This window comes from Oculina patagonica, chromosome 7 (assembly GCF_052425735.1).
Source record: "Oculina patagonica isolate OP01 chromosome 7, crgOcupat, whole genome shotgun sequence".
In the NCBI taxonomy this organism is placed as follows: Eukaryota; Metazoa; Cnidaria; class Anthozoa; order Scleractinia; family Oculinidae; genus Oculina; species Oculina patagonica.
Window position 1 is genome coordinate 27,748,493 of NC_135764.1, and position 20,966 is coordinate 27,769,458.

The 20,966-nt window shown below is 46.7% G+C and overlaps 1 protein-coding gene across 2 annotated transcripts in view; it reads left to right on the forward strand.

Annotated features, from left to right (window-relative positions):
- Positions 1-20,966, forward strand: part of LOC144660604 (uncharacterized) — a 79,488-nt gene that overhangs the window by 54,438 nt on the left and 4,084 nt on the right. For both annotated transcript variants that reach the window (XR_013572118.1, XM_078521271.1), the window contains exon 3: positions 20,077-20,677. Coding sequence is in view for 1 of the 2 variants with exons in the window: in XM_078521271.1 (XP_078377397.1) it covers positions 20,077-20,677 (601 nt within the window). In the remaining variant the exon portion in view is untranslated. The remainder of the gene's footprint in view (positions 1-20,076; positions 20,678-20,966) is intronic.

The window sequence follows — 20,966 nt, forward strand, 5'->3', positions numbered from 1 at the left end:
GGTTCTCCTAGTTCTCTAAATTTTGATCACCTGGTTCTCCTTGTTCTCTTGGTTCTCCTGGTTCTCCTGGTTCTCCTGGTTCTCCTGGTTCTCCTGGTTCACCTGGTTCTCCTAGTTCTCCTGGATCTCTTAATTCCAATCACCTGGTTCTCCTGGTTCTCCTGGTTCACGTAGTTCTCCTGGTTCTCTAAATGTCGATCACCTGGTTCTTCTGGGTCTCCTGGTTCACGTAGTTCTCCTGGTTCTCAAAATTCCGATCACCTGGTTCTCCTTGTTCTCCTGGCTCTCTTAATTCCAATCACCTGGTTCTCCTGGTTCTCCTGGTTCACGTAGTTCTCCTGGTTCTTTAAATGTCGATCACCTGGTTCTCATGGTAGACCTGGTTCACCTGGTTCTTCTGGATCACCCGGTTCTCCTGATTCTCTCGATTCCGATCACCTGGTTCTCGTGGGTCTCCTGGTTCTTCTGGTTCTCCTGGTTCTCCTGCATGGTTCTCCTGGTTCTCCTGGATGACCTGGTTCTCCTGGTTCTCCTGGTTCTCCTGGTTCACCCGGTTCTCCTGGTTCTCTAAATTCCGATCACCTGGTTCTCCTGGTTCTCTAAATTCCGATCACGTGGTTCTCCTGGTTCTCCTGGTTGTCTCGATTCCGATCACCTGGTTCTCCTGGTTCTCGTGGTTCTTATGGTTCTCCTGGTTTTCCTCGTTCTCCTGGTTCACCTGGTTCTTCTGGTTCTCCCGGTTCTCCTGGTTCTCTCGATTCCGATCACCTGGATCTCGTGGTTCTCCTGGTTCTTCTGGTTCTCCTGGTTGTCCTGGTTTACCTGGTTCTCCTGGTTCTCTCAATTCCGATCACCTGGTTCTCCTGGTTCTCCTGGTTCTCCTGGTTCACCTGATTCTCCTGGTTCACCCGGTCCTCCTGGTTGTCTAAATTCCGATCACCTGGTTCTCCTGGTTCTCTAAATTCCGATCACGTGGTTCTCCTGGTTCTCCTTGTTTTCCAAGTTCTCCTGGTTCACCTGGTTCTCTTGATTCTCCTGCCTTTCCTGGTTCTCCTGGTTCTCTAAATTCCGATCACCTGGTTCTCCTAGTTCACCTGGTTCTCCTGGTTCTCTAAATTCCGATCACGTGGTTCTCCTGGTTCTCCTGGTTTTCCAAGTTCTCCTGGGTCTTTTGGTTCTCCTGGTTCACCTGGTACTCCTGGTTTTCTCGATCCCGATCACCTGGTTCTCGTGGTTCTCGTGGTTCTTATGGTTCTCCTGGTTCTTCTGGTTCACCCGGTTCTCCTGGTTTTCTCGATTCCGATCACCTGGATCTCGTGGTTTTCCTGGTTCTTCTGGTTCTCCTGGTTCTCCTGGTTCTCTCGATTCCGATCACCTGGTTCTCCTGGTTCTCCTGGTTCACATGATTCTCCTGGTTCACCTGGTTCTCCTGGTTGTCTAAATTCCAATCACCTGGTTCTCCTAGTTCACCTGGTTCTCCTGGTTCTTTAAATTCCGAACACGTGGTTCTCCTGGTTCTCCTTGTTTTCCAAGTTCTCCTGGTTCTCCTGGTTCTCCTGGTTCTCTTGGTTCTCCTGGTTCTCCTGGTTTTCCTGGTTCTCTAAATTCCGATCACTTGGTTCTCGTAGTTCACCTGTTTCTCCTGGTTCTTTAAATTCCAATTACCTGGTTCTCCTAGTTCTCCTAGTTCTCTTTGTCCTCTTTGTTCTCCTGGTTCTCCTCGTTCTCCTGGTTCTCCTGGTTCACCTGGTTCTCCTGGTTCTCTAAATTCTGATCACCTGGTTCTCCTGGGTCTCCTGGTTCTCCTAGTTCTCCTGGTTGTCTCGATTCCGATCACCTGGTTCTCCTGGTTCTCGTGGTTCTTATGGTTCTCCTGGTTTTCCTCGTTCTCCTGGTTCACCTGGTTCTTCTGGTTCTCCTGGTTCTCCTGGTTCTCTCGATTCCGATCACCTGGATCTCGTGGTTCTCCTGGTTCTTCTGGTTCTCCTGGTTGTCCTGGTTTACCTGGTTCTCCTGGTTCTCTCAATTCCGATCACCTGGTTCTCCTAGTTCTCCTGGTTCTCCTGGTTCACCTGATTCTCCTGGTTCACCCGGTCCTCCTGGTTGTCTAAATTCCGATCACCTGGTTCTCCTGGTTCTCTAAATTCCGATCACGTGGTTCTCCTGGTTCTCCTTGTTTTCCAAGTTCTCCTGGTTCACCTGGTTCTCTTGATTCTCATGCTTTTCCTGGTTTTCCTGGTTCTCTAAATTCCGATCACCTGGTTCTCCTAGTTCACCTGGTTCTCCTGGTTCTCTAAATTCCGATCACGTGGTTCTCCTGGTTCTCCTGGTTTTCCAAGTTCTCCTGGGTCTTTTGGTTCTCCTGGTTCACCTGGTACTCCTGGTTTTCTCGATCCCGATCACCTGGTTCTCGTGGTTCTCGTGGTTCTTATGGTTCTCCTGGTTCACGTAGTTCTCCTGGTTCTCTAAATGTCGATCACCTGGTTCTCCTGGTTCTCATGGTAGACCTGGTTCACCTGGTTCTTCTGGATCACCCGGTTCTCCTGGTTCTCTCGATTCCGATCACCTGGATCTCGTGGTTCTCCTGGTTCTTCTGGTTCTCCTGGTTTACCTGGTTCTCCTGGTTCTCTCAATTCCGATCACCTGGTTCTCCTGGTTCTCCTGGTTCTCCTGGTTCACCTGATTCTCCTGGTTCACCCGGTCCTTCTGGTTGTCTAAATTCAGATCACCTGGTTCTCCTGGTTCTCTAAATTCCGAGCACGTGGTTCTCCTGGTTCTCCTTGTTTTCCAAGTTCTCCTGGTTCACCTGGTTCTCTTGATTCTCCTGCTTCTCCTGGTTCTCTAAATTCCGATCACCTGGTTCTCCTAGTTCACCTGGTTCTCCTGGTTCTCTAAATTCCGATCACGTGGTTCTCCTGGTTCTCCTGGTTTTCCAAGTTCTCCTGGGTCTTTTGGTTCTCCTGGTTCACCTGGTACTCCTGGTTTTCTCGATCCCGATCACCTGGTTCTCGTGGTTCTCGTGGTTCTTATGGTTCTCCTGGTTCTTCTGGTTCACCCGGTTCTCCTGGTTCTCTCGATTCCGATCACCTGGATCTCGTGGTTTTCCTGGTTCTTCTGGTTCCCCTGGTTCTCTCGATTCCGATCACCTGGTTCTCCTGGTTCTCCTGGTTCACATGATTCTCCTGGTTCACGTGGTTCTCCTGGTTGTCTAAATTCCAATCACCTGGTTCTCCTAGTTCACCTGGTTCTCCTGGTTCTTTAAATTCCGATCACGTGGTTCTCCTGGTTCTCCTTGTTTTCCAAGTTCTCCTGGTTCTCCTGGTTCTCTTGGTTCTCCTGGTTCTCCTGGTTTTCCTGGTTCTCTAAATTCCGATCACTTGGTTCTCGTAGTTCACCTGTTTCTCCTGGTTCTTTAAATTCCAATTACCTGGTTCTCTTAGTTCTCCTGGTTCTCTTTGTCCTCTTTGTTCTCCTGGTTCTCCTCGTTCTCCTGGTTCTCCTGGTTCACCTGGTTCTCCTGGTTCTCTAAATTCTGATCACCTGGTTCTCCTGGTTCTCCTGGTTCTCCTAGTTCACCTGGTTCACCTGGTTCTCCTAGTTCTCCTGGTTCTCTAAATTCCGATCACCTGGTTCTCCTTGTTCTCCTGGTTCTCTAAATTCCGATCACCTGGTTCTCCTGGTTCTCATGGTTCACCTGGTTCTCTAAATGCCGATCACCTTGTTCTCCTGGTTCTCGTGGTTCTCCAGGTTCTCCTGGTTCACCTTGTTCACCTGGTTCACCTAGTTCACCAAGTTCACCTGGTTCACCTGGTTCTCCTGGTTCTCCTGGTGCTCGGGGTTCTCGCGGTTCTCGTGGTTCTCGTGGTTCTCGTGGTTCTCCTGGTTTTCTTAATCCTGATCACCTGATTTTTCTGGTTCTCCTGGTTCTCCTGTTTCTCCTGGTTTTCCTAGTTTACCTGGTTCACCTTGTTCTCCTAGTTCTCCTGGTTCTCTAAATTTTGATCACCTTGTTCTCATGGTTCTCTAAATTCCAATCACCTGGTTCCCTAAATTCCGAACACCTGGTTCTCCTGGTTCTCCTGGCTCACCTTGTTCACCTGGTTCTCTAGGTTCTCCTGTTTCTACCAGTTTTCCTGGTTCTCTAAATTCCGATCACTTGGTTCTCCTATTTCACCTGTTTCTCCTGGTTCTTTAAATTCCAATTACCTGGTTCTCCTAGTTCTCCTGGTTCTCCTGGTTCTCCTGGTTCTCTTGGTTCTCCTGGTTCTCCTGGTTTTCCTGGTTCTCCTGCTTCACCTGGTTCTCCTGGTTGTCTAAATTCTGATCACCTGGTGCTCCTGGTTCTTCTGTTTCTCCTGGTTCTCCTGGTTCTCCTAGTTCTCCTGTTTCTCCTGGTTCTCCTAGTTCACCTGGTTCTCCTGGTTCTTCCTCTTCTCCTAGTTCTCTTAGTTTTCCAGGTTGTCCTGGTTCACCTGGTTCTCCTGGTTCTCCTGGTTCTCCTGGTTCTCCAAGTTCTCCTGGTTCTCTTGGTTCACCTGGTTCTCCTGGTTCTTCCTCTTCTCCTAGTTCTCTTAGTTTTCCTTGTTCTCCTGGTTCACCTGGTTCTCCTGGTTCTCCTGGTTCTCCTGGTTTACCTAGTTCTCCTGATTTACATGGTTCTCCTGGTTCACCTGGTTGACCTGGTTTACCTGGTTCTCCTGATTCTCCTAGTTCTCCTGGTTCACCTGGTTCTCCAAGTTCTCCAAGTTCTCCTGGTTCTCCTGGTTTTCCTTGGTTCTCCTAATTCTCCTGATTTACATGGATCTCCTGGTTCTCCTGGTTCACCTGGTTCTTCTGGTTTACCTGGTTCTCCTGGTTCTTCTGATTCTCCTAGTTCCTCAAGTTCTCCTGGTTCAATTGGTTCTCCTGGTTCTCCTGGTTCTCCAAGTTCTCCTGGTTCTCTTGGTTCACCTGGTTCTCCTGGTTCTTCCTCTTCTCCTAGTTCTCTTAGTTTTCCTTGTTCTCCTGGTTCACCTGGTTCTCCTGGTTCTCCTAGTTCTCCTGGTTCTCCTGGTTCTCCAAGTTCTCCTGGTTCTCCTGGTTTACCTGGTTCTCCTAGTTCTCCTGATTTACATGGTTCTCCTGGTTCACCTGGTTGACCTGGTTTACCTGGTTCTCCTGATTCTCCTAGTTCTCCTGGTTCACCTGGTTCTCCAAGTTCTCCAAGTTCTCCTGGTTCTCCTGGTTTTCCTTGGTTCTCCTAATTCTCCTGATTTACATGGATCTCCTGGTTCTCCTGGTTCACCTGGTTCTTCTGGTTTACCTGGTTCTCCTGGTTCTTCTGATTCTCCTAGTTCCTCAAGTTCTCCTGGTTCAATTGGTTCTCCTGGTTCTCCTGGTTCTCCTGGTTCACCTGGTTGACCTGGTTGACCTGGTTTACCTGGTTCTCCTGGTTCTCCTAGTTCTCCTGGTTCACCTGGTTCTCCTGGTTCTCCAAGTTCTCCTGGTTCTCCTTGTTTTCCTTGGTTCTCCTTGTTCTCCTGATTTACATGGTTCACCTGGTTCTCCTGGTTCACCTGGTTCTCTTGGTTCACCTAGTTCCCCTGGTTCCCCTGGTTCACCTGGTTCTCCTAGTTTTCCTGGTTGTCCTGGTTCACCTAGTTCCCCTGGTTCCCCTGGTTTACCTGGTTCTCCTAGTTCTCCTGGTTCTCCTGATTCTCCTAGTTCTCCAAGTTCTCCTGGTTCAACTGGTTGTCCTGGTTCACCTGGTTCTGATAGTTCTCCTGGTTCACCTGTTTTACCTGATTCTCCTGGTTCTCCTGGTTCAACTTGTTCTCCTAATTCTCCTAGTTCTCCTAGTTCTCCTGATTAACCTGGTTCCTGGTTCTCCTGGTTCACGTAGTTCTCCTGGTTCTCTAAATGTCGATCACCTGGTTCTCCTGGTTCTCATGGTAGACCTGGTTCACCTGGTTCTTCTGGATCACCCGGTTCTCCTGGTTCTCTCGATTCCGATCACCTGGATCTCGTGGTTCTCCTGGTTGTCCTGGTTTACCTGGTTCTCCTGGTTCTCTCAATTCCGATCACCTGGTTCTCCTGGTTCTCCTGGTTTTCCTGGTTCACCTGATTCTCCTGGTTCACCCGGTCCTCCTGGTTGTCTAAATTCAGATCACCTGGTTCTCCTGGTTCTCTAAATTCCGATCACGTGGTTCTCCTGGTTCTCCTTGTTTTCCAAGTTCTCCTGGTTCACCTGGTTCTCTTGATTCTCCTGCTTCTCCTGGTTCTCCTGGTTCTCTAAATTCCGATCACCTGGTTCTCCTAGTTCACCTGGTTCTCCTGGTTCTCTAAATTCCGATCACGTGGTTCTCCTGGTTCTCCTGGTTTTCCAAGTTCTCCTGGGTCTTTTGGTTCTCCTGGTTCACCTGGTACTCCTGGTTTTCTCGATCCCGATCACCTGGTTCTCGTGGTTCTCGTGGTTCTTATGGTTCTCCTGGTTCTTCTGGTTCACCCGGTTCTCCTGGTTCTCTCGATTCCGATCACCTGGATCTCGTGGTTTTCCTGGTTCTTCTGGTTCCCCTGGTTCTCTCGATTCCGATCACCTGGTTCTCCTGGTTCTTCTGGTTCACATGATTCTCCTGGTTCACCTGGTTCTCCTTGTTGTCTAAATTCCAATCACCTGGTTCTCCTAGTTCACCTGGTTCTCCTGGTTCTTTAAATTCCGATCACGTGGTTCTCCTGGTTCTCCTTGTTTTCCAAGTTCTCCTGGTTCTCCTGGTTGTCTTGGTTCTCCTGGTTCTCCTGGTTTTCCTGGTTCTCGTAGTTCACCTGTTTCTCCTGGTTCTTTAAATTCCAATTACCTGGTTCTCCTAGTTCTCCTGGTTCTCTTTGTCCTCTTTGTTCTCCTGGTTCTCCTCGTTCTCCTGGTTCTCCTGGTTCACCTGGTTCTCCTGGTTCTCTAAATTCTGATTACCTGGTTCTCCTGGTTCTCCTGGTTCTCCTAGTTCACCTGGTTCACCTGGTTCTCCTAGTTCTCCTGGTTCTCTAAATTCCGATCACCTGGTTCTCCTTGTTCTCCTGGTTCTCTAAATTCCGACCACCTGGTTCTCCTGGTTCTCATGGTTCACCTGGTTCTCTAAATGCCGATCACCTTGTTCTCCTGGTTCTCGTGGTTCTCCAGGTTCTCCTGGTTCACCTTGTTCACCTGGTTCACCTAGTTCACCAAGTTCACCTGGTTTACCTGGTTCTCCTGGTTCTCCTGGTGCTCGGGGTTTTCGCGGTTCTCGTGGTTCTCGTGGTTCTCGTGGTTCTCCTGGTTTTCTAAATCCTGATCACCTGATTTTTCTGGTTCTCCTGGTTCTCCTGTTTCTCCTGGTTTTCCTAGTTTACCTGGTTCACCTTGTTCTCCTAGTTCTCCTGGTTCTCTAAATTTTGATCACCTTGTTCTCATGGTTCTCTAAATTCCAATCACCTGGTTCCCTAAATTCCGAACACCTGGTTCTCCTGGTTCTCCTGGCTCACCTTGTTCACCTGGTTCTCTAGGTTCTCCTGTTTCTACCAGTTTTCCTGGTTCTCTAAATTCCGATCACTTGGTTCTCCTATTTCACCTGTTTCTCCTGGTTCTTTAAATTCCAATTACCTGGTTCTCCTAGTTCTCCTGGTTCTCCTGGTTCTCCTGGTTCTCTTGGTTCTCCTGGTTCTCCTGGTTTTCCTGGTTCTCCTGCTTCACCTGGTTCTCCTGGTTGTCTAAATTCTGATCACCTGGTGCTCCTGGTTCTTCTGTTTCTCCTGGTTCTCCTGGTTCTCCTAGTTCTCCTGTTTCTCCTGGTTCTCCTAGTTCACCTGGTTCTCCTGGTTCTTCCTCTTCTCCTAGTTCTCTTAGTTTTCCAGGTTGTCCTGGTTCACATAATTCTCCTGGTTCTCCTGGTTCTCCTGGTTCTCCTGGTTCTCCAAGTTCTCCTGGTTCTCTTGGTTCACCTGGTTCTCCTGGTTCTTCCTCTTCTCCTAGTTCTCTTAGTTTTCCTTGTTCTCCTGGTTCACCTGGTTCTCCTGGTTCTCCTAGTTCTCCTGGTTCTCCTGGTTCTCTAAGTTCTCCTGGTTCTCCTGGTTTACCTGGTTCTCCTAGTTTTCCTGATTTACATGGTTCTCCTGGTTCACCTGGTTGACCTGGTTTACCTGGTTCTCCTGATTCTCCTAGTTCTCCTGGTTCACCTGGTTCTCCAAGTTCTCCAAGTTCTCCTGGTTCTCCTGGTTTTCCTTGGTTCTCCTAATTCTCCTGATTTACATGGATCTCCTGGTTCTCCTGGTTCACCTGGTTCTTCTGGTTTACCTGGTTCTCCTGGTTCTTCTGATTCTCCTAGTTCCTCAAGTTCTCCTGGTTCAATTGGTTTTCCTGGTTCTCCTAGTTCTCCTGATTTACATGGTTCTCCTGGTTCTCCTGGTTCACCTGGTTGACCTGGTTGACCTGGTTTACCTGGTTTACCTGGTTCTCCTGGTTCTCCTAGTTCTCCTGGTTCACCTGGTTCTCCTGGTTCTCCAAGTTCTCCTGGTTCTCCTTGTTTTCCTTGGTTCTCCTTGTTCTCCTGATTTACATGGTTCACCTGGTTCTCCTGGTTCACCTGGTTCTCCTGGTTCTCTCGATTCCGATCACCTGGATCTCGTGGTTTTCCTGGTTCTTCTGGTTCCCCTGGTTCTCTCGATTCCGATCACCTGGTTCTCCTGGTTCTCCTGGTTCACATGATTCTCCTGGTTCACCTGGTTCTCCTGGTTGTCTAAATTCCAATCACCTGGTTCTTTTAGTTCACCTGGTTCTCCTGGTTCTTTAAATTCCGATCACGTGGTTCTCCTGGTTCTCCTTGTTTTCCAAGTTCTCCTGGTTCTCCTGGTTCTCCTGGTTCTCCTGGTTCTCTTGGTTCTCCTGGTTCTCCTGGTTTTCCTGGTTCTCTAAATTCCGATCACTTGGTTCTCGTAGTTCACCTGTTTCTCCTGGTTCTTTAAATTCCAATTACCTGGTTCTCCTAGTTCTCCTGGTTCTCTTTGTCCTCTTTGTTCTCCTGGTTCTCCTCGTTCTCCTGGTTCTCCTGGTTCACCTGGTTCTCCTGGTTCTCTAAATTCTGATCACCTGGTTCTCCTGGTTCTCCTGGTTCTCCTAGTTCACCTGGTTCACCTGGTTCTCCTAGTTCTCCTGGTTCTCTAAATTCCGATCACCTGGTTCTCCTTGTTCTCCTGGTTCTCTAAATTCCGATCACCTGGTTCTCCTGGTTCTTATGGTTCACCTGGTTCTCTAAATGCCGATCACCTTGTTCTCCTGGTTCTCGTGGTTCTCCAGGTTCTCCTGGTTCACCTTGTTCACCTGGTTCACCTAGTTCACCAAGTTCACCTGGTTCACCTGGTTCTCCTGGTTCTCCTGGTGCTCGGGGTTCTCGCGGTTCTCGTGGTTCTCGTGGTTCTCGTGGTTCTCCTGGTTTTCTAAATCCTGATCACCTGATTTTTCTGGTTCTCCTGGTTCTCCTGTTTCTCCTGGTTTTTTTAGTTTACCTGGTTCACCTTGTTCTCCTAGTTCTCCTGGTTCTCTAAATTTTGATCACCTTGTTCTCATGGTTCTCTAAATTCCAATCACCTGGTTCCCTAAATTCCGAACACCTGGTTCTCCTGGTTCTCCTGGCTCACCTTGTTCACCTGGTTCTCTAGGTTCTCCTGTTTCTACCAGTTTTCCTGGTTCTCTAAATTCCGATCACTTGGTTCTCCTATTTCACCTGTTTCTCCTGGTTCTTTAAATTCCAATTACCTGGTTCTCCTAGTTCTCCTGGTTCTCCTGGTTCTCCTGGTTCTCTTGGTTCTCCTGGTTCTCCTGGTTTTCCTGGTTCTCCTGCTTCACCTGGTTCTCCTGGTTGTCTAAATTCTGATCACCTGGTGCTCCTGGTTCTTCTGTTTCTCCTGGTTCTCCTGGTTCTCCTAGTTCTCCTGTTTCTCCTGGTTCTCCTAGTTCACCTGGTTCTCCTGGTTCTTCCTCTTCTCCTAGTTCTCTTAGTTTTCCAGGTTGTCCTGGTTCACATAATTCTCCTGGTTCTCCTGGTTCTCCTGGTTCTCCAAGTTCTCCTGGTTCTCTTGGTTCACCTGGTTCTCCTGGTTCTTCCTCTTCTCCTAGTTCTCTTAGTTTTCCTTGTTCTCCTGGTTCACCTGGTTCTCCTGGTTCTCCTAGTTCTCCTGGTTCTCCTGGTTCTCCAAGTTCTCCTGGTTCTCCTGGTTTACCTGGTTCTCCTAGTTCTCCTGATTTACATGGTTCTCCTGGTTCACCTGGTTGACCTGGTTTACCTGGTTCTCCTGATTCTCCTAGTTCTCCTGGTTCACCTGGTTCTCCAAGTTCTCCAAGTTCTCCTGGTTCTCCTGGTTTTCCTTGGTTCTCCTAATTCTCCTGATTTACATGGATCTCCTGGTTCTCCTGGTTCACCTGGTTCTTCTGGTTTACCTGGTTCTCCTGGTTCTTCTGATTCTCCTAGTTCCTCAAGTTCTCCTGGTTCAATTGGTTCTCCTGGTTCTCCTGGTTCTCCTGGTTCACCTGGTTGACCTGGTTGACCTGGTTTACCTGGTTCTCCTCGTTCTCCTAGTTCTCCTGGTTCACCTGGTTCTCCTGGTTCTCCAAGTTCTCCTGGTTCTCCTTGTTTTCCTTGGTTCTCCTTGTTCTCCTGATTTACATGGTTCACCTGGTTCTCCTGGTTCACCTGGTTCTCCTGGTTCTCCTAGTTCTCCTGGTTTACGTGGACCACGTGGTTAACCTGGTTCTCCTGGTTCTCTTGGTTCACCTAGTTCCCCTGGTTCCCCTGGTTCACCTGGTTCTCCTAGTTTTCCTGGTTGTCCTGGTTCACCTAGTTCCCCTGGTTCCCCTGGTTTACCTGGTTCTCCTAGTTCTCCTGGTTCTCCTGATTCTCCTAGTTCTCCAAGTTCTCCTGGTTCAACTGGTTGTCCTGGTTCACCTGGTTCTGATAGTTCTCCTGGTTCACCTGTTTTACCTGATTCTCCTGGTTCTCCTGGTTCAACTTGTTCTCCTAATTCTCCTAGTTCTCCTAGTTCTCCTGATTAACCTGGTTCCTGGTTCTCCTGGTTCACGTAGTTCTCCTGGTTCTCTAAATGTCGATCACCTGGTTCTCCTGGTTCTCATGGTAGACCTGGTTCACCTGGTTCTTCTGGATTACCCGGTTCTCCTGGTTCTCTCGATTCCGATCACCTGGATCTCGTGGTTCTCCTGGTTCTTCTGGTTCTCCTGGTTGTCCTGGTTTACCTGGTTCTCCTGGTTCTCTCAATTCCGATCACCTGGTTCTCCTGGTTCTCCTGGTTTTCCTGGTTCACCTGATTCTCCTGGTTCACCCGGTCCTCCTGGTTGTCTAAATTCAGATCACCTGGTTCTCCTGGTTCTCTAAATTCCGATCACGTGGTTCTCCTGGTTCTCCTTGTTTTCCAAGTTCTCCTGGTTCACCTGGTTCTCTTGATTCTCCTGCTTCTCCTGGTTCTCCTGGTTCTCTAAATTCCGATCACCTGGTTCTCCTAGTTCACCTGGTTCTCCTGGTTCTCTAAATTCCGATCACGTGGTTCTCCTGGTTCTCCTGGTTTTCCAAGTTCTCCTGGGTCTCCTTGTTTTCCAAGTTCTCCTGGTTCACCTGGTTCTCTTGATTCTCCTGCTTCTCCTGGTTCTCCTGGTTCTCTAAATTCCGATCACCTGGTTCTCCTAGTTCACCTGGTTCTCCTGGTTCTCTAAATTCCGATCACGTGGTTCTCCTGGTTCTCCTGGTTTTCCAAGTTCTCCTGGGTCTTTTGGTTCTCCTGGTTCACCTGGTACTCCTGGTTTTCTCGATCCCGATCACCTGGTTCTCGTGGTTCTCGTGGTTCTTATGGTTCTCCTGGTTCTTCTGGTTCACCCGGTTCTCCTGGTTCTCTCGATTCCGATCACCTGGATCTCGTGGTTTTCCTGGTTCTTCTGGTTCTCCTGGTTCTCCTGGTTCTCTCGATTCCGATCACCTGGTTCTCCTGGTTCTCCTGGTTCACATGATTCTCCTGGTTCACCTGGTTCTCCTGGTTGTCTAAATTCCAATCACCTGGTTCTCCTAGTTCACCTGGTTCTCCTGGTTCTTTAAATTCCGATCACGTGGTTCTCCTGGTTCTCCTTGTTTTCCTTGTTTTCCAAGTTCTCCTGGTTCTCCTGGTTCTCTTGGTTCTCCTGGTTCTCCTGGTTTTCCTGGTTCTCTAAATTCCGATCACTTGGTTCTCGTAGTTCACCTGTTTCTCCTGGTTCTTTAAATTCCAATTACCTGGTTCTCCTAGTTCTCCTGGTTCTCTTTGTCCTCTTTGTTCTCCTGGTTCTCCTCGTTCTCCTGGTTCTCCTGGTTCACCTGGTTCTCCTGGTTCTCTAAATTCTGATCACCTGGTTCTCCTGGTTCTCCTGGTTCTCCTAGTTCACCTGGTTCACCTGGTTCTCCTAGTTCTCCTGGTTCTCTAAATTCCGATCACCTGGTTCTCCTTGTTCTCCTGGTTCTCTAAATTCCGACCACCTGGTTCTCCTGGTTCTCATGGTTCACCTGGTTCTCTAAATGCCGATCACCTTGTTCTCCTGGTTCTCGTGGTTCTCCAGGTTCTCCTGGTTCACCTTGTTCACCTGGTTCACCTAGTTCACCTAGTTCACCTGGTTCACCTGGTTCTCCTGGTTCTCCTGGTGCTCGGGGTTCTCGCGGTTCTCGTGGTTCTCGTGGTTCTCCTGGTTTTCTAAATCCTGATCACCTGATTTTTCTGGTTCTCCTGGTTCTCCTGTTTCTCCTGGTTTTCCTAGTTTACCTGGTTCACCTTGTTCTCCTAGTTCTCCTGGTTCTCTAAATTTTGATCACCTTGTTCTCATGGTTCTCTAAATTCCAATCACCTGGTTCCCTAAATTCCGAACACCTGGTTCTCCTGGTTCTCCTGGCTCACCTTGTTCACCTGGTTCTCTAGGTTCTCCAGTTTCTACCAGTTTTCCTGGTTCTCTAAATTCCGATCACTTGGTTCTCCTATTTCACCTGTTTCTCCTGGTTCTTTAAATTCCAATTACCTGGTTCTCCTAGTTCTCCTGGTTCTCCTGGTTCTCCTGGTTCTCTTGGTTCTCCTGGTTCTCCTGGTTTTCCTGGTTCTCCTGCTTCACCTGGTTCTCCTGGTTGTCTAAATTCTGATCACCTGGTGCTCCTGGTTCTTCTGTTTCTCCTGGTTCTCCTGGTTCTCCTAGTTCTCCTGTTTCTCCTGGTTCTCCTAGTTCACCTGGTTCACCTGGTTCTCCTAGTTCTCCTGGTTCTCTAAATTCCGATCACCTGGTTCTCCTTGTTCTCCTGGTTCTCTAAATTCCGACCACCTGGTTCTCCTGGTTCTCATGGTTCACCTGGTTCTCTAAATGCCGATCACCTTGTTCTCCTGGTTCTCGTGGTTCTCCAGGTTCTCTTGGTTCACCTTGTTCACCTGGTTCACCTAGTTCACCAAGTTCACCTGGTTCACCTGGTTCTCCTGGTTCTCCTGGTGCTCGGGGTTCTCGCGGTTCTCGTGGTTCTCGTGGTTCTCGTGGTTCTCCTGGTTTTCTAAATCCTGATCACCTGATTTTTCTGGTTCTCCTGGTTCTCCTGTTTCTCCTGGTTTTCCTAGTTTACCTGGTTCACCTTGTTCTCCTAGTTCTCCTGGTTCTCTAAATTTTGATCACCTTGTTCTCATGGTTCTCTAAATTCCAATCACCTGGTTCCCTAAATTCCGAACACCTGGTTCTCCTGGTTCTCCTGGCTCACCTTGTTCACCTGGTTCTCTAGGTTCTCCTGTTTCTACCAGTTTTCCTGGTTCTCTAAATTCCGATCACTTGGTTCTCCTATTTCACCTGTTTCTCCTGGTTCTTTAAATTCCAATTACCTGGTTCTCCTAGTTCTCCTGGTTCTCCTGGTTCTCCTGGTTCTCTTGGTTCTCCTGGTTCTCCTGGTTTTCCTGGTTCTCCTGCTTCACCTGGTTCTCCTGGTTGTCTAAATTCTGATCACCTGGTGCTCCTGGTTCTTCTGTTTCTGCTGGTTCTCCTGGTTCTCCTAGTTCTCCTGTTTCTCCTGGTTCTCCTAGTTCACCTGGTTCTCCTGGTTCTTCCTCTTCTCCTAGTTCTCTTAGTTTTCCAGGTTGTCCTGGTTCACATAATTCTCCTGGTTCTCCTGGTTCTCCTGGTTCTCCTGGTTCTCCTGGTTCTCCTGGTTCTCCAAGTTCTCCTGGTTCTCTTGGTTCACCTGGTTCTCCTGGTTCTTCCTCTTCTCCTAGTTCTCTTAGTTTTCCTTGTTCTCCTGGTTCACCTGGTTCTCCTGGTTCTCCTAGTTCTCCTGGTTCTCCTGGTTCTCCAAGTTCTCCTGGTTCTCCTGGTTTACCTGGTTCTCCTAGTTCTCCTGATTTACATGGTTCTCCTGGTTCACCTGGTTGACCTGCTTTACCTGGTTCTCCTGATTCTCCTAGTTCTCCTGGTTCACCTGGTTCTCCAAGTTCTCCAAGTTCTCCTGGTTCTCCTGGTTTTCCTTGGTTCTCCTAATTCTCCTGATTTACATGGATCTCCTGGTTCTCCTGGTTCACCTGGTTCTTCTGGTTTACCTGGTTCTCCTGGTTCTTCTGATTCTCCTAGTTCCTCAAGTTCTCCTGGTTCAATTGGTTCTCCTGGTTCTCCTAGTTCTCCTGATTTACATGGTTCTCCTGGTTCTCCTGGTTCACCTGGTTGACCTGGTTGACCTGGTTTACCTGGTTCTCCTGGTTCTCCTAGTTCTCCTGGTTCACCTGGTTCTCCTGGTTCTCCTGGTTCTCCTTGTTTTCCTTGGTTCTCCTTGTTCTCCTGATTTACATGGTTCACCTGGTTCTCCTGGTTCACCTGGTTCTCCTGGTTCTCCTAGTTCTCCTGGTTTACGTGGACCACGTGGTTCACGTGGTTAACCTGGTTCTCCTGGTTCTCTTGGTTCACCTAGTTCCCCTGGTTCCCCTGGTTCACCTGGTTCTCCTAGTTTTCCTGGTTGTCCTGGTTCACCTAGTTCCCCTGGTTCCCCTGGTTTACCTGGTTCTCCTAGTTCTCCTGGTTCTCCTGATTCTCCTAGTTCTCCAAGTTCTCCTGGTTCAACTGGTTGTCCTGGTTCACCTGGTTCTGATAGTTCTCCTGGTTCACCTGTTTTACCTGATTCTCCTGGTTCTCCTGGTTCAACTTGTTCTCCTAATTCTCCTAGTTCTCCTAGTTCTCCTGATTAACCTGGTTCTTCTGGTTGTCCTGATTCTCCTAGTTGTCCAAGTTCTCCTGGTTCAACTGGTTCTCCTGGTTTTCCTAGTTCTCCTAGTTCTCCTAGTTCTCCTGGTTCACCTGGTTCTCCCGGTTCTCTTAGTTTTCCTGGTTCACCTGGTTCTCCTGGTTCTCCTAGTTCTCCTGGTTTACGTGGTTCACCAAGTTTTCCTGGTTCTCCGGGTTCTCCTGGTTCACCTGGTTCTCCTGGTTCTTCTGGTTCTCCTGGTATTCCTAGTTCTCCTAGTTCTCCTGGTTCATCTGGTTCTCCTGGTTCTCCCTCTTCTCCTAGTTCTCTTAGTTTTCCTTGTTCACCTGGTTCTTCTTGTTTTTCTAGTTCTCTTAGTTCTCCTGGTTCTCTTGGTTCACCTGGTTCTCCTGGTTCTCTTAGTTCCCTGGTTCTCCTGGTTTTCCAAGTTGTCCTGGTTCTCCTCGTTCACCTGGTTATTCTGGTTCTCCCTGTTCTCCTAGTTCTCTTAGTTCTCCTCGTTTTCCTGGTTCTCCTGGTTCTCCTGGTTCTTCTGGTTCTCCTGGATCACGTGGTCACGTTTTGTACTGGTTCCACTGGTTCTCCTAGTTCTTCTGGCTCACCTGGTTCTCCTAGTTCTCCTGGTTCTCCTGGTTCTCCTAGTTCTCCTGATTCACCTCGTTCGCCTGGTTCTCCTGGTTCACCTGGGTTTCCTAGTTTACCTGTCTGTCCTGGTTCATGTGGTTCATGTGGTTTATCTGGTTCACCTGGTTGACCTGGTTTACGTGGTTCACGTGGTTCACGTGGTTCTCCTGATTCTCCTGGTTCTCTTGTTTTTCCTGGTTCTCCTTGTTCTCCTGGTTCTCCTAGTTCTCCCCTTGTTGATCTGTGTCTAGTTGTTTCTCTATTTTTTTTTCTATTTTGCACGGCATCCGTCGGCGTTGGAGAAAAAAATATGAAGTAAGGATGCTTGAAGCCGAATAATTCAAGCTTTATTTTTGCTAACATTGGTGATATGTAATTTTTTGGCATGTTATGTTTCTTTTTTTCCTTTCCTTCACGCTTTGTTTTGCATGTTTATGTTCATCTCGCACGTGCGAAAAGAATTGTCGCATTCTGATTGGTTTTTCGTTTTTCGTTTATATGGGAATAATTGTTACCCTCGACCCTACCCTCGACATACTACCCTCACCCTCGACAATGTACCCTCGACCCTCGACCCTCGACCAAAAGGCGGACTCGTACTCTCCCTGGCGCAGACGGGAAGGATCGTGGCCTGGACATTTAAAGTTGTTACAAAAATTATCAAAGCGTGACAGTTCGCATGATTTCAAAGACCAGAAATTTAATTTTGCACTCGCTCTAGAAACTCTAGATTCTGCTCATAACCGTACTTGATTCATTCCATATTCCATGTGATTACTGGTACAATTCCATTGGTGAAAACTGCCATAACTTGAGCACCAAAAGCCCAGGGGAGGGACTCCCACATCAAGGGAGCGGGGTTGCTAGTCAGAACCGAAATCCTAGATGAGTAGAGTTTCCAGCACTTTCCAAGACTTTGATTTTGATGGGTCACTATAACCACTCTTTATCAGTTGATGGTACAATCATGGTGTCAAACAAATGTCCAATGATCAGGGAACACGTTGCCCATTTTTATGACACAATAGGTTACCATAGCAACAGTATAAACTTCTAAATACACCCTCTTTTAGCTTTAACTGCTAATAACTCAAAAAAAGTTTAAACAAAATGTGTACATGAGGTTCAAAGCCACGTTATATTTTCAGAAAGTTAAGGTGGCTTTGAACTCCATGTGTAGATTTCTTTAAAAGTTTGCAGATTCAGGAAAAAAAAATATGTCATCGAATTCGTTATTCAGTTATTTATTTAAGGGTGCTTTAACAGGTTATACCGTTGCTGTAGCAACTTGTAATGGCAAAAAAAATCGCAACTTGCTCACCAATGATTGGCCATCTGTTTGATACCGTAACTGTCGCGTCAAGCCGTCAACTGAGAGACAGGCCTAGTACATTAGACCATCAAAGTTAAGGTGCTGAAAACAGCACCAAAATACAAAGTACCAAAATACATGTATATTTGTATATCTGATTGTGTACAACCCTAACCGAAACCTCGATGGCTAAAAAATTCTGAAATTTACACCCGTAAGAGAGATGAGGAACTTCCCTGCCCATTTCATTTGGAGACCCTTCCCACCTTCCCCTCCCCCGCTCGGGACCAGATCGATGTCATGTGATCGATTTGGCGCGCTTTTCATTCATTGACATTTTGGTCTCGAGGGAAGGTTTGCAGTTATGTTGTGGCAGTATCTTTGCTGATTTATAGCGGTATGTAGCCCATAATGCTTATATTCATTGTGCCATATTGCAGTTTAGATTATTAGCAACCGATGCAGTGAGTCTGGCGGACGAATTTGATCGCAACCTTCAAAAATTCTCTCGTTCAATTGCAAGACCAGACAACTCGAATCACGTACGGCTCTCGCATGTCTTCTGCTGAGCCTTGAAGCTCCCGGTCCTTTCCTGTTCTGCTCAGGTTAAAATTCTTTACACCCTCACTACAGCTCGTGTGAGCATATCGTTAATCTGTTTTGGGTTTATGCGGGGTTGTATGCAATCAAAATGGAATCTTTGAATATGAGCTCGAAACGATAAAGTGATCGATTTTTTTAAAATCCCTTCTATAAATGTTAAAACTTTAAGCTGGCATGTTCCATGGTTACTTGCTCGTTTGAATAAGCAATTCCCTGGCTGACTTGTGAGCCATTCCACTTTATTACCACCCCCCCCCCCCTCTCCCCTCGTCCTATACTTCCTATAGATGAGATTTTCTGAAGGGGCATTGTCAGAAAGTCTGAGGGGCTAGCCATGACGGCGTTCTTTTGATCTTTCGAATATTTCTAAAGGGGTAGGGAAAAGTTGGCTTTTTTCTGAGAGGTTTTGAAAAACTGGGTTACTTCTGAAGGGGGGTATAAATGTTTACACTTTGATCTTTTTTTCTTAGGTGTAAATTTTAACTTACCATATTTTCTCAATTAAACGCCGGGCCCCGAATAAACGCCGGGTCTTGAAGGTAAATTGGTAAGTAAGCCTTTTAGGCATTTATTTGAGGTGTAATATGCTCTAGATATGATGGCAAGATACATTCATGTCACGAATAATGATTAAAAACCCTTGTTTCATAAAAATTTTGCTCAAAAAAACTGCGCCATTCAAATTAACGCCAGATCCACGGAGCCAAGTTTGAAATAAACGCCGGGGGCGTTTAATTGAGAAAATACGGTACCTTATAAATAGTCGGGGGGTGGGGGGGGGAGGGTGGGGGTGCATATAAAATAGAATGGCTCTGTTTAGCATCAACACTGTAACATGACATGTCACAGTTTTGAAGACATCTCATTCATTTTTGTAAACAACTATCAAGTTTAGCCTTTAAAAGAAAAGCCATACCGTAAAATTTATAAGCCCCCCCCCCGCTTATAAGCCCCCCCAGTTATAGGCCCATCAACCTGGAAACAAAAAAATACATCCGGTTATAAGCCCCCCCCCCCCCCTGGATATAAGCCCCCCTCTACCAGATGACAGTACTGAACAGGGCTAAATGTTGCTTTTTGTGCGTTTTTAAGTTAAAAACGTATTTCGATCAACACTACCGAGGCTCGTTTCGAAACGTTTTTTTCCTTCCGCTTATAAGCCCTCCCGAATATAAGCCCCTCCGCTTATAAGCCCACCCAAAAGCCCTTACGAAGTTGTATAAGCCCAGGGTTTATAACCTTCTACGGTATTTTGATTTGACATGATAAAAATTGTACTGAAAACTTGAACCAGGATTTCTTTATTTGTTTTAATGTTGTCCTTGTCTTTCAACAGTAGTCCAAGATGGCAGATGATATATTTGATGTAGAAGAAGAGTTTGAAAGGCTTACAGATCTTATCCAGTGCAATACATTTCCTGGAGACTTCGCTTGCTCAGGTTAATACACCTAGCTCAAAAACGTTTTGATTCTACGTATGTGTGCCCTGAATGAACTGAGTTCTTAGCTAAGCTGTGCTAAACTTTAAGTACAAGGTGCATGTAACATCGCAAATATTAATAAGTGGTAAATGTTAGGAGAAGGTCTTAACCAAATTGTGCTTGGACGCGTATGTCAGGGTACGTATCAATAATTGTACAAATTTGATCTCAGTAAGTTATTTGTAAATTTTTATGCTACATTTGAGCTCCTATATATTAAGCAGCTGCAATTTGAGAATTATAATTGGCTGCTTGGTTGGCACTGAAATGGTGTTCCATACTCGGGCCACTCATGCAAAGAATTTTTTTCTGGCTCATGCTGTCAGCATGCCTTGTGTGTTGTGTGTAGTGCAGGCTCACATTACGGGACTTGGTTGTGCGACTCTACCCTTTTCTTCACAGAAAATAACCTGCCTAATCTTTTTGTGCATTAATACCATTTTTCATGACTTTCCTTGGCCGCCACTTTAAAATTCCATGACTTTGAAGGCCTGGAAAATGAAATTGTAAAATTTGTGACTTTATTGGTTTCGATAACCCATACAAACCTGGTCTGACCCTCCATTCTTTCTAAATTAACTTGCATCCCAGCAAGTCAGACTTTACTGATTTAAATTGAATGCAGTTGTAGTCGGCTGTTGTGCTAATAACCCATCTTATCATGTATGATAGTTATGTGCGATAGTTCTTAAGTTTTAATATTGTAATGCGCTTTTGCTCATTTACATGTTAAGAAGCGCAATTTAAATTCATAAATTATTATTATTATTATGACTGTTTATTAGATGACATTTTGTGTATACTTTTTGGAAAGGTGTGTGTCCTGTAGTTCCTGACATTCGTCTAAAGGCTTCGTACACTTTTCTCGATCCTTCCTTCACGGAGGGTAAAAAGAACCATGTTAATCGCACAGCTATCTCCATCCAAGGTCTGATTGGTCTGTGTAGTCAGGCTCCATTTGGCAGAAATGAGGAAACAGTTGTTGATACAACAGTGAGGTCATGTTGGCAGCTGAATCCTGAAGAGTTTACAGTTTGTAACAATCCCACTTGGAACAAAGCTTTTGATGAGCTGAAGACTGAAGCTAGCAGTGTTCTTGCACCTGGACTCAAGTCCAGTAACGTGGAACTCAGGTTCTATAAACTGTTGGTGTATGAGAAGGGATCATTTTTCCTGCCACACAGGGACACGCAGAAGGATGGAAACCACTTTGGAACCCTTGTTCTATCGTTGCCTGTGAAGCACAAAGGGGGTACATTATTGGTGCGCCACATGGGGCAGGAGCGCAGTTACAATTTGGGCCCTGGTCGGGCTACTGCCAAGTGTCAATGGGCTGCTTTCTACACTGATGTTGAACATGAAATAAAAGAAATAACCTCTGGGAATCGCATCACACTGATTTATCATCTGTACAGGTATTATATACTAGATTAAATCATTACAAACACTGCATGTTGAAGCGACGAATGCCACCAACTTAAAACCTACCGGCCAGTTCCCAATACTATTCTGCATCCGTACGTAAACTAAAAAAGTAATAAACTCTAGGTAAATGACTGGTAAATTCATTTCTGGGAAGGTGAACTCTTTGCAAACATTTCCAGCTGTTTCCAAATTACAATCCCCGTGCATTAAAATTCAGTCATAATTTCACTTAATTTTGCAAATAATTTTCAAATCAACCAATCAAAATCACTTCCTGGT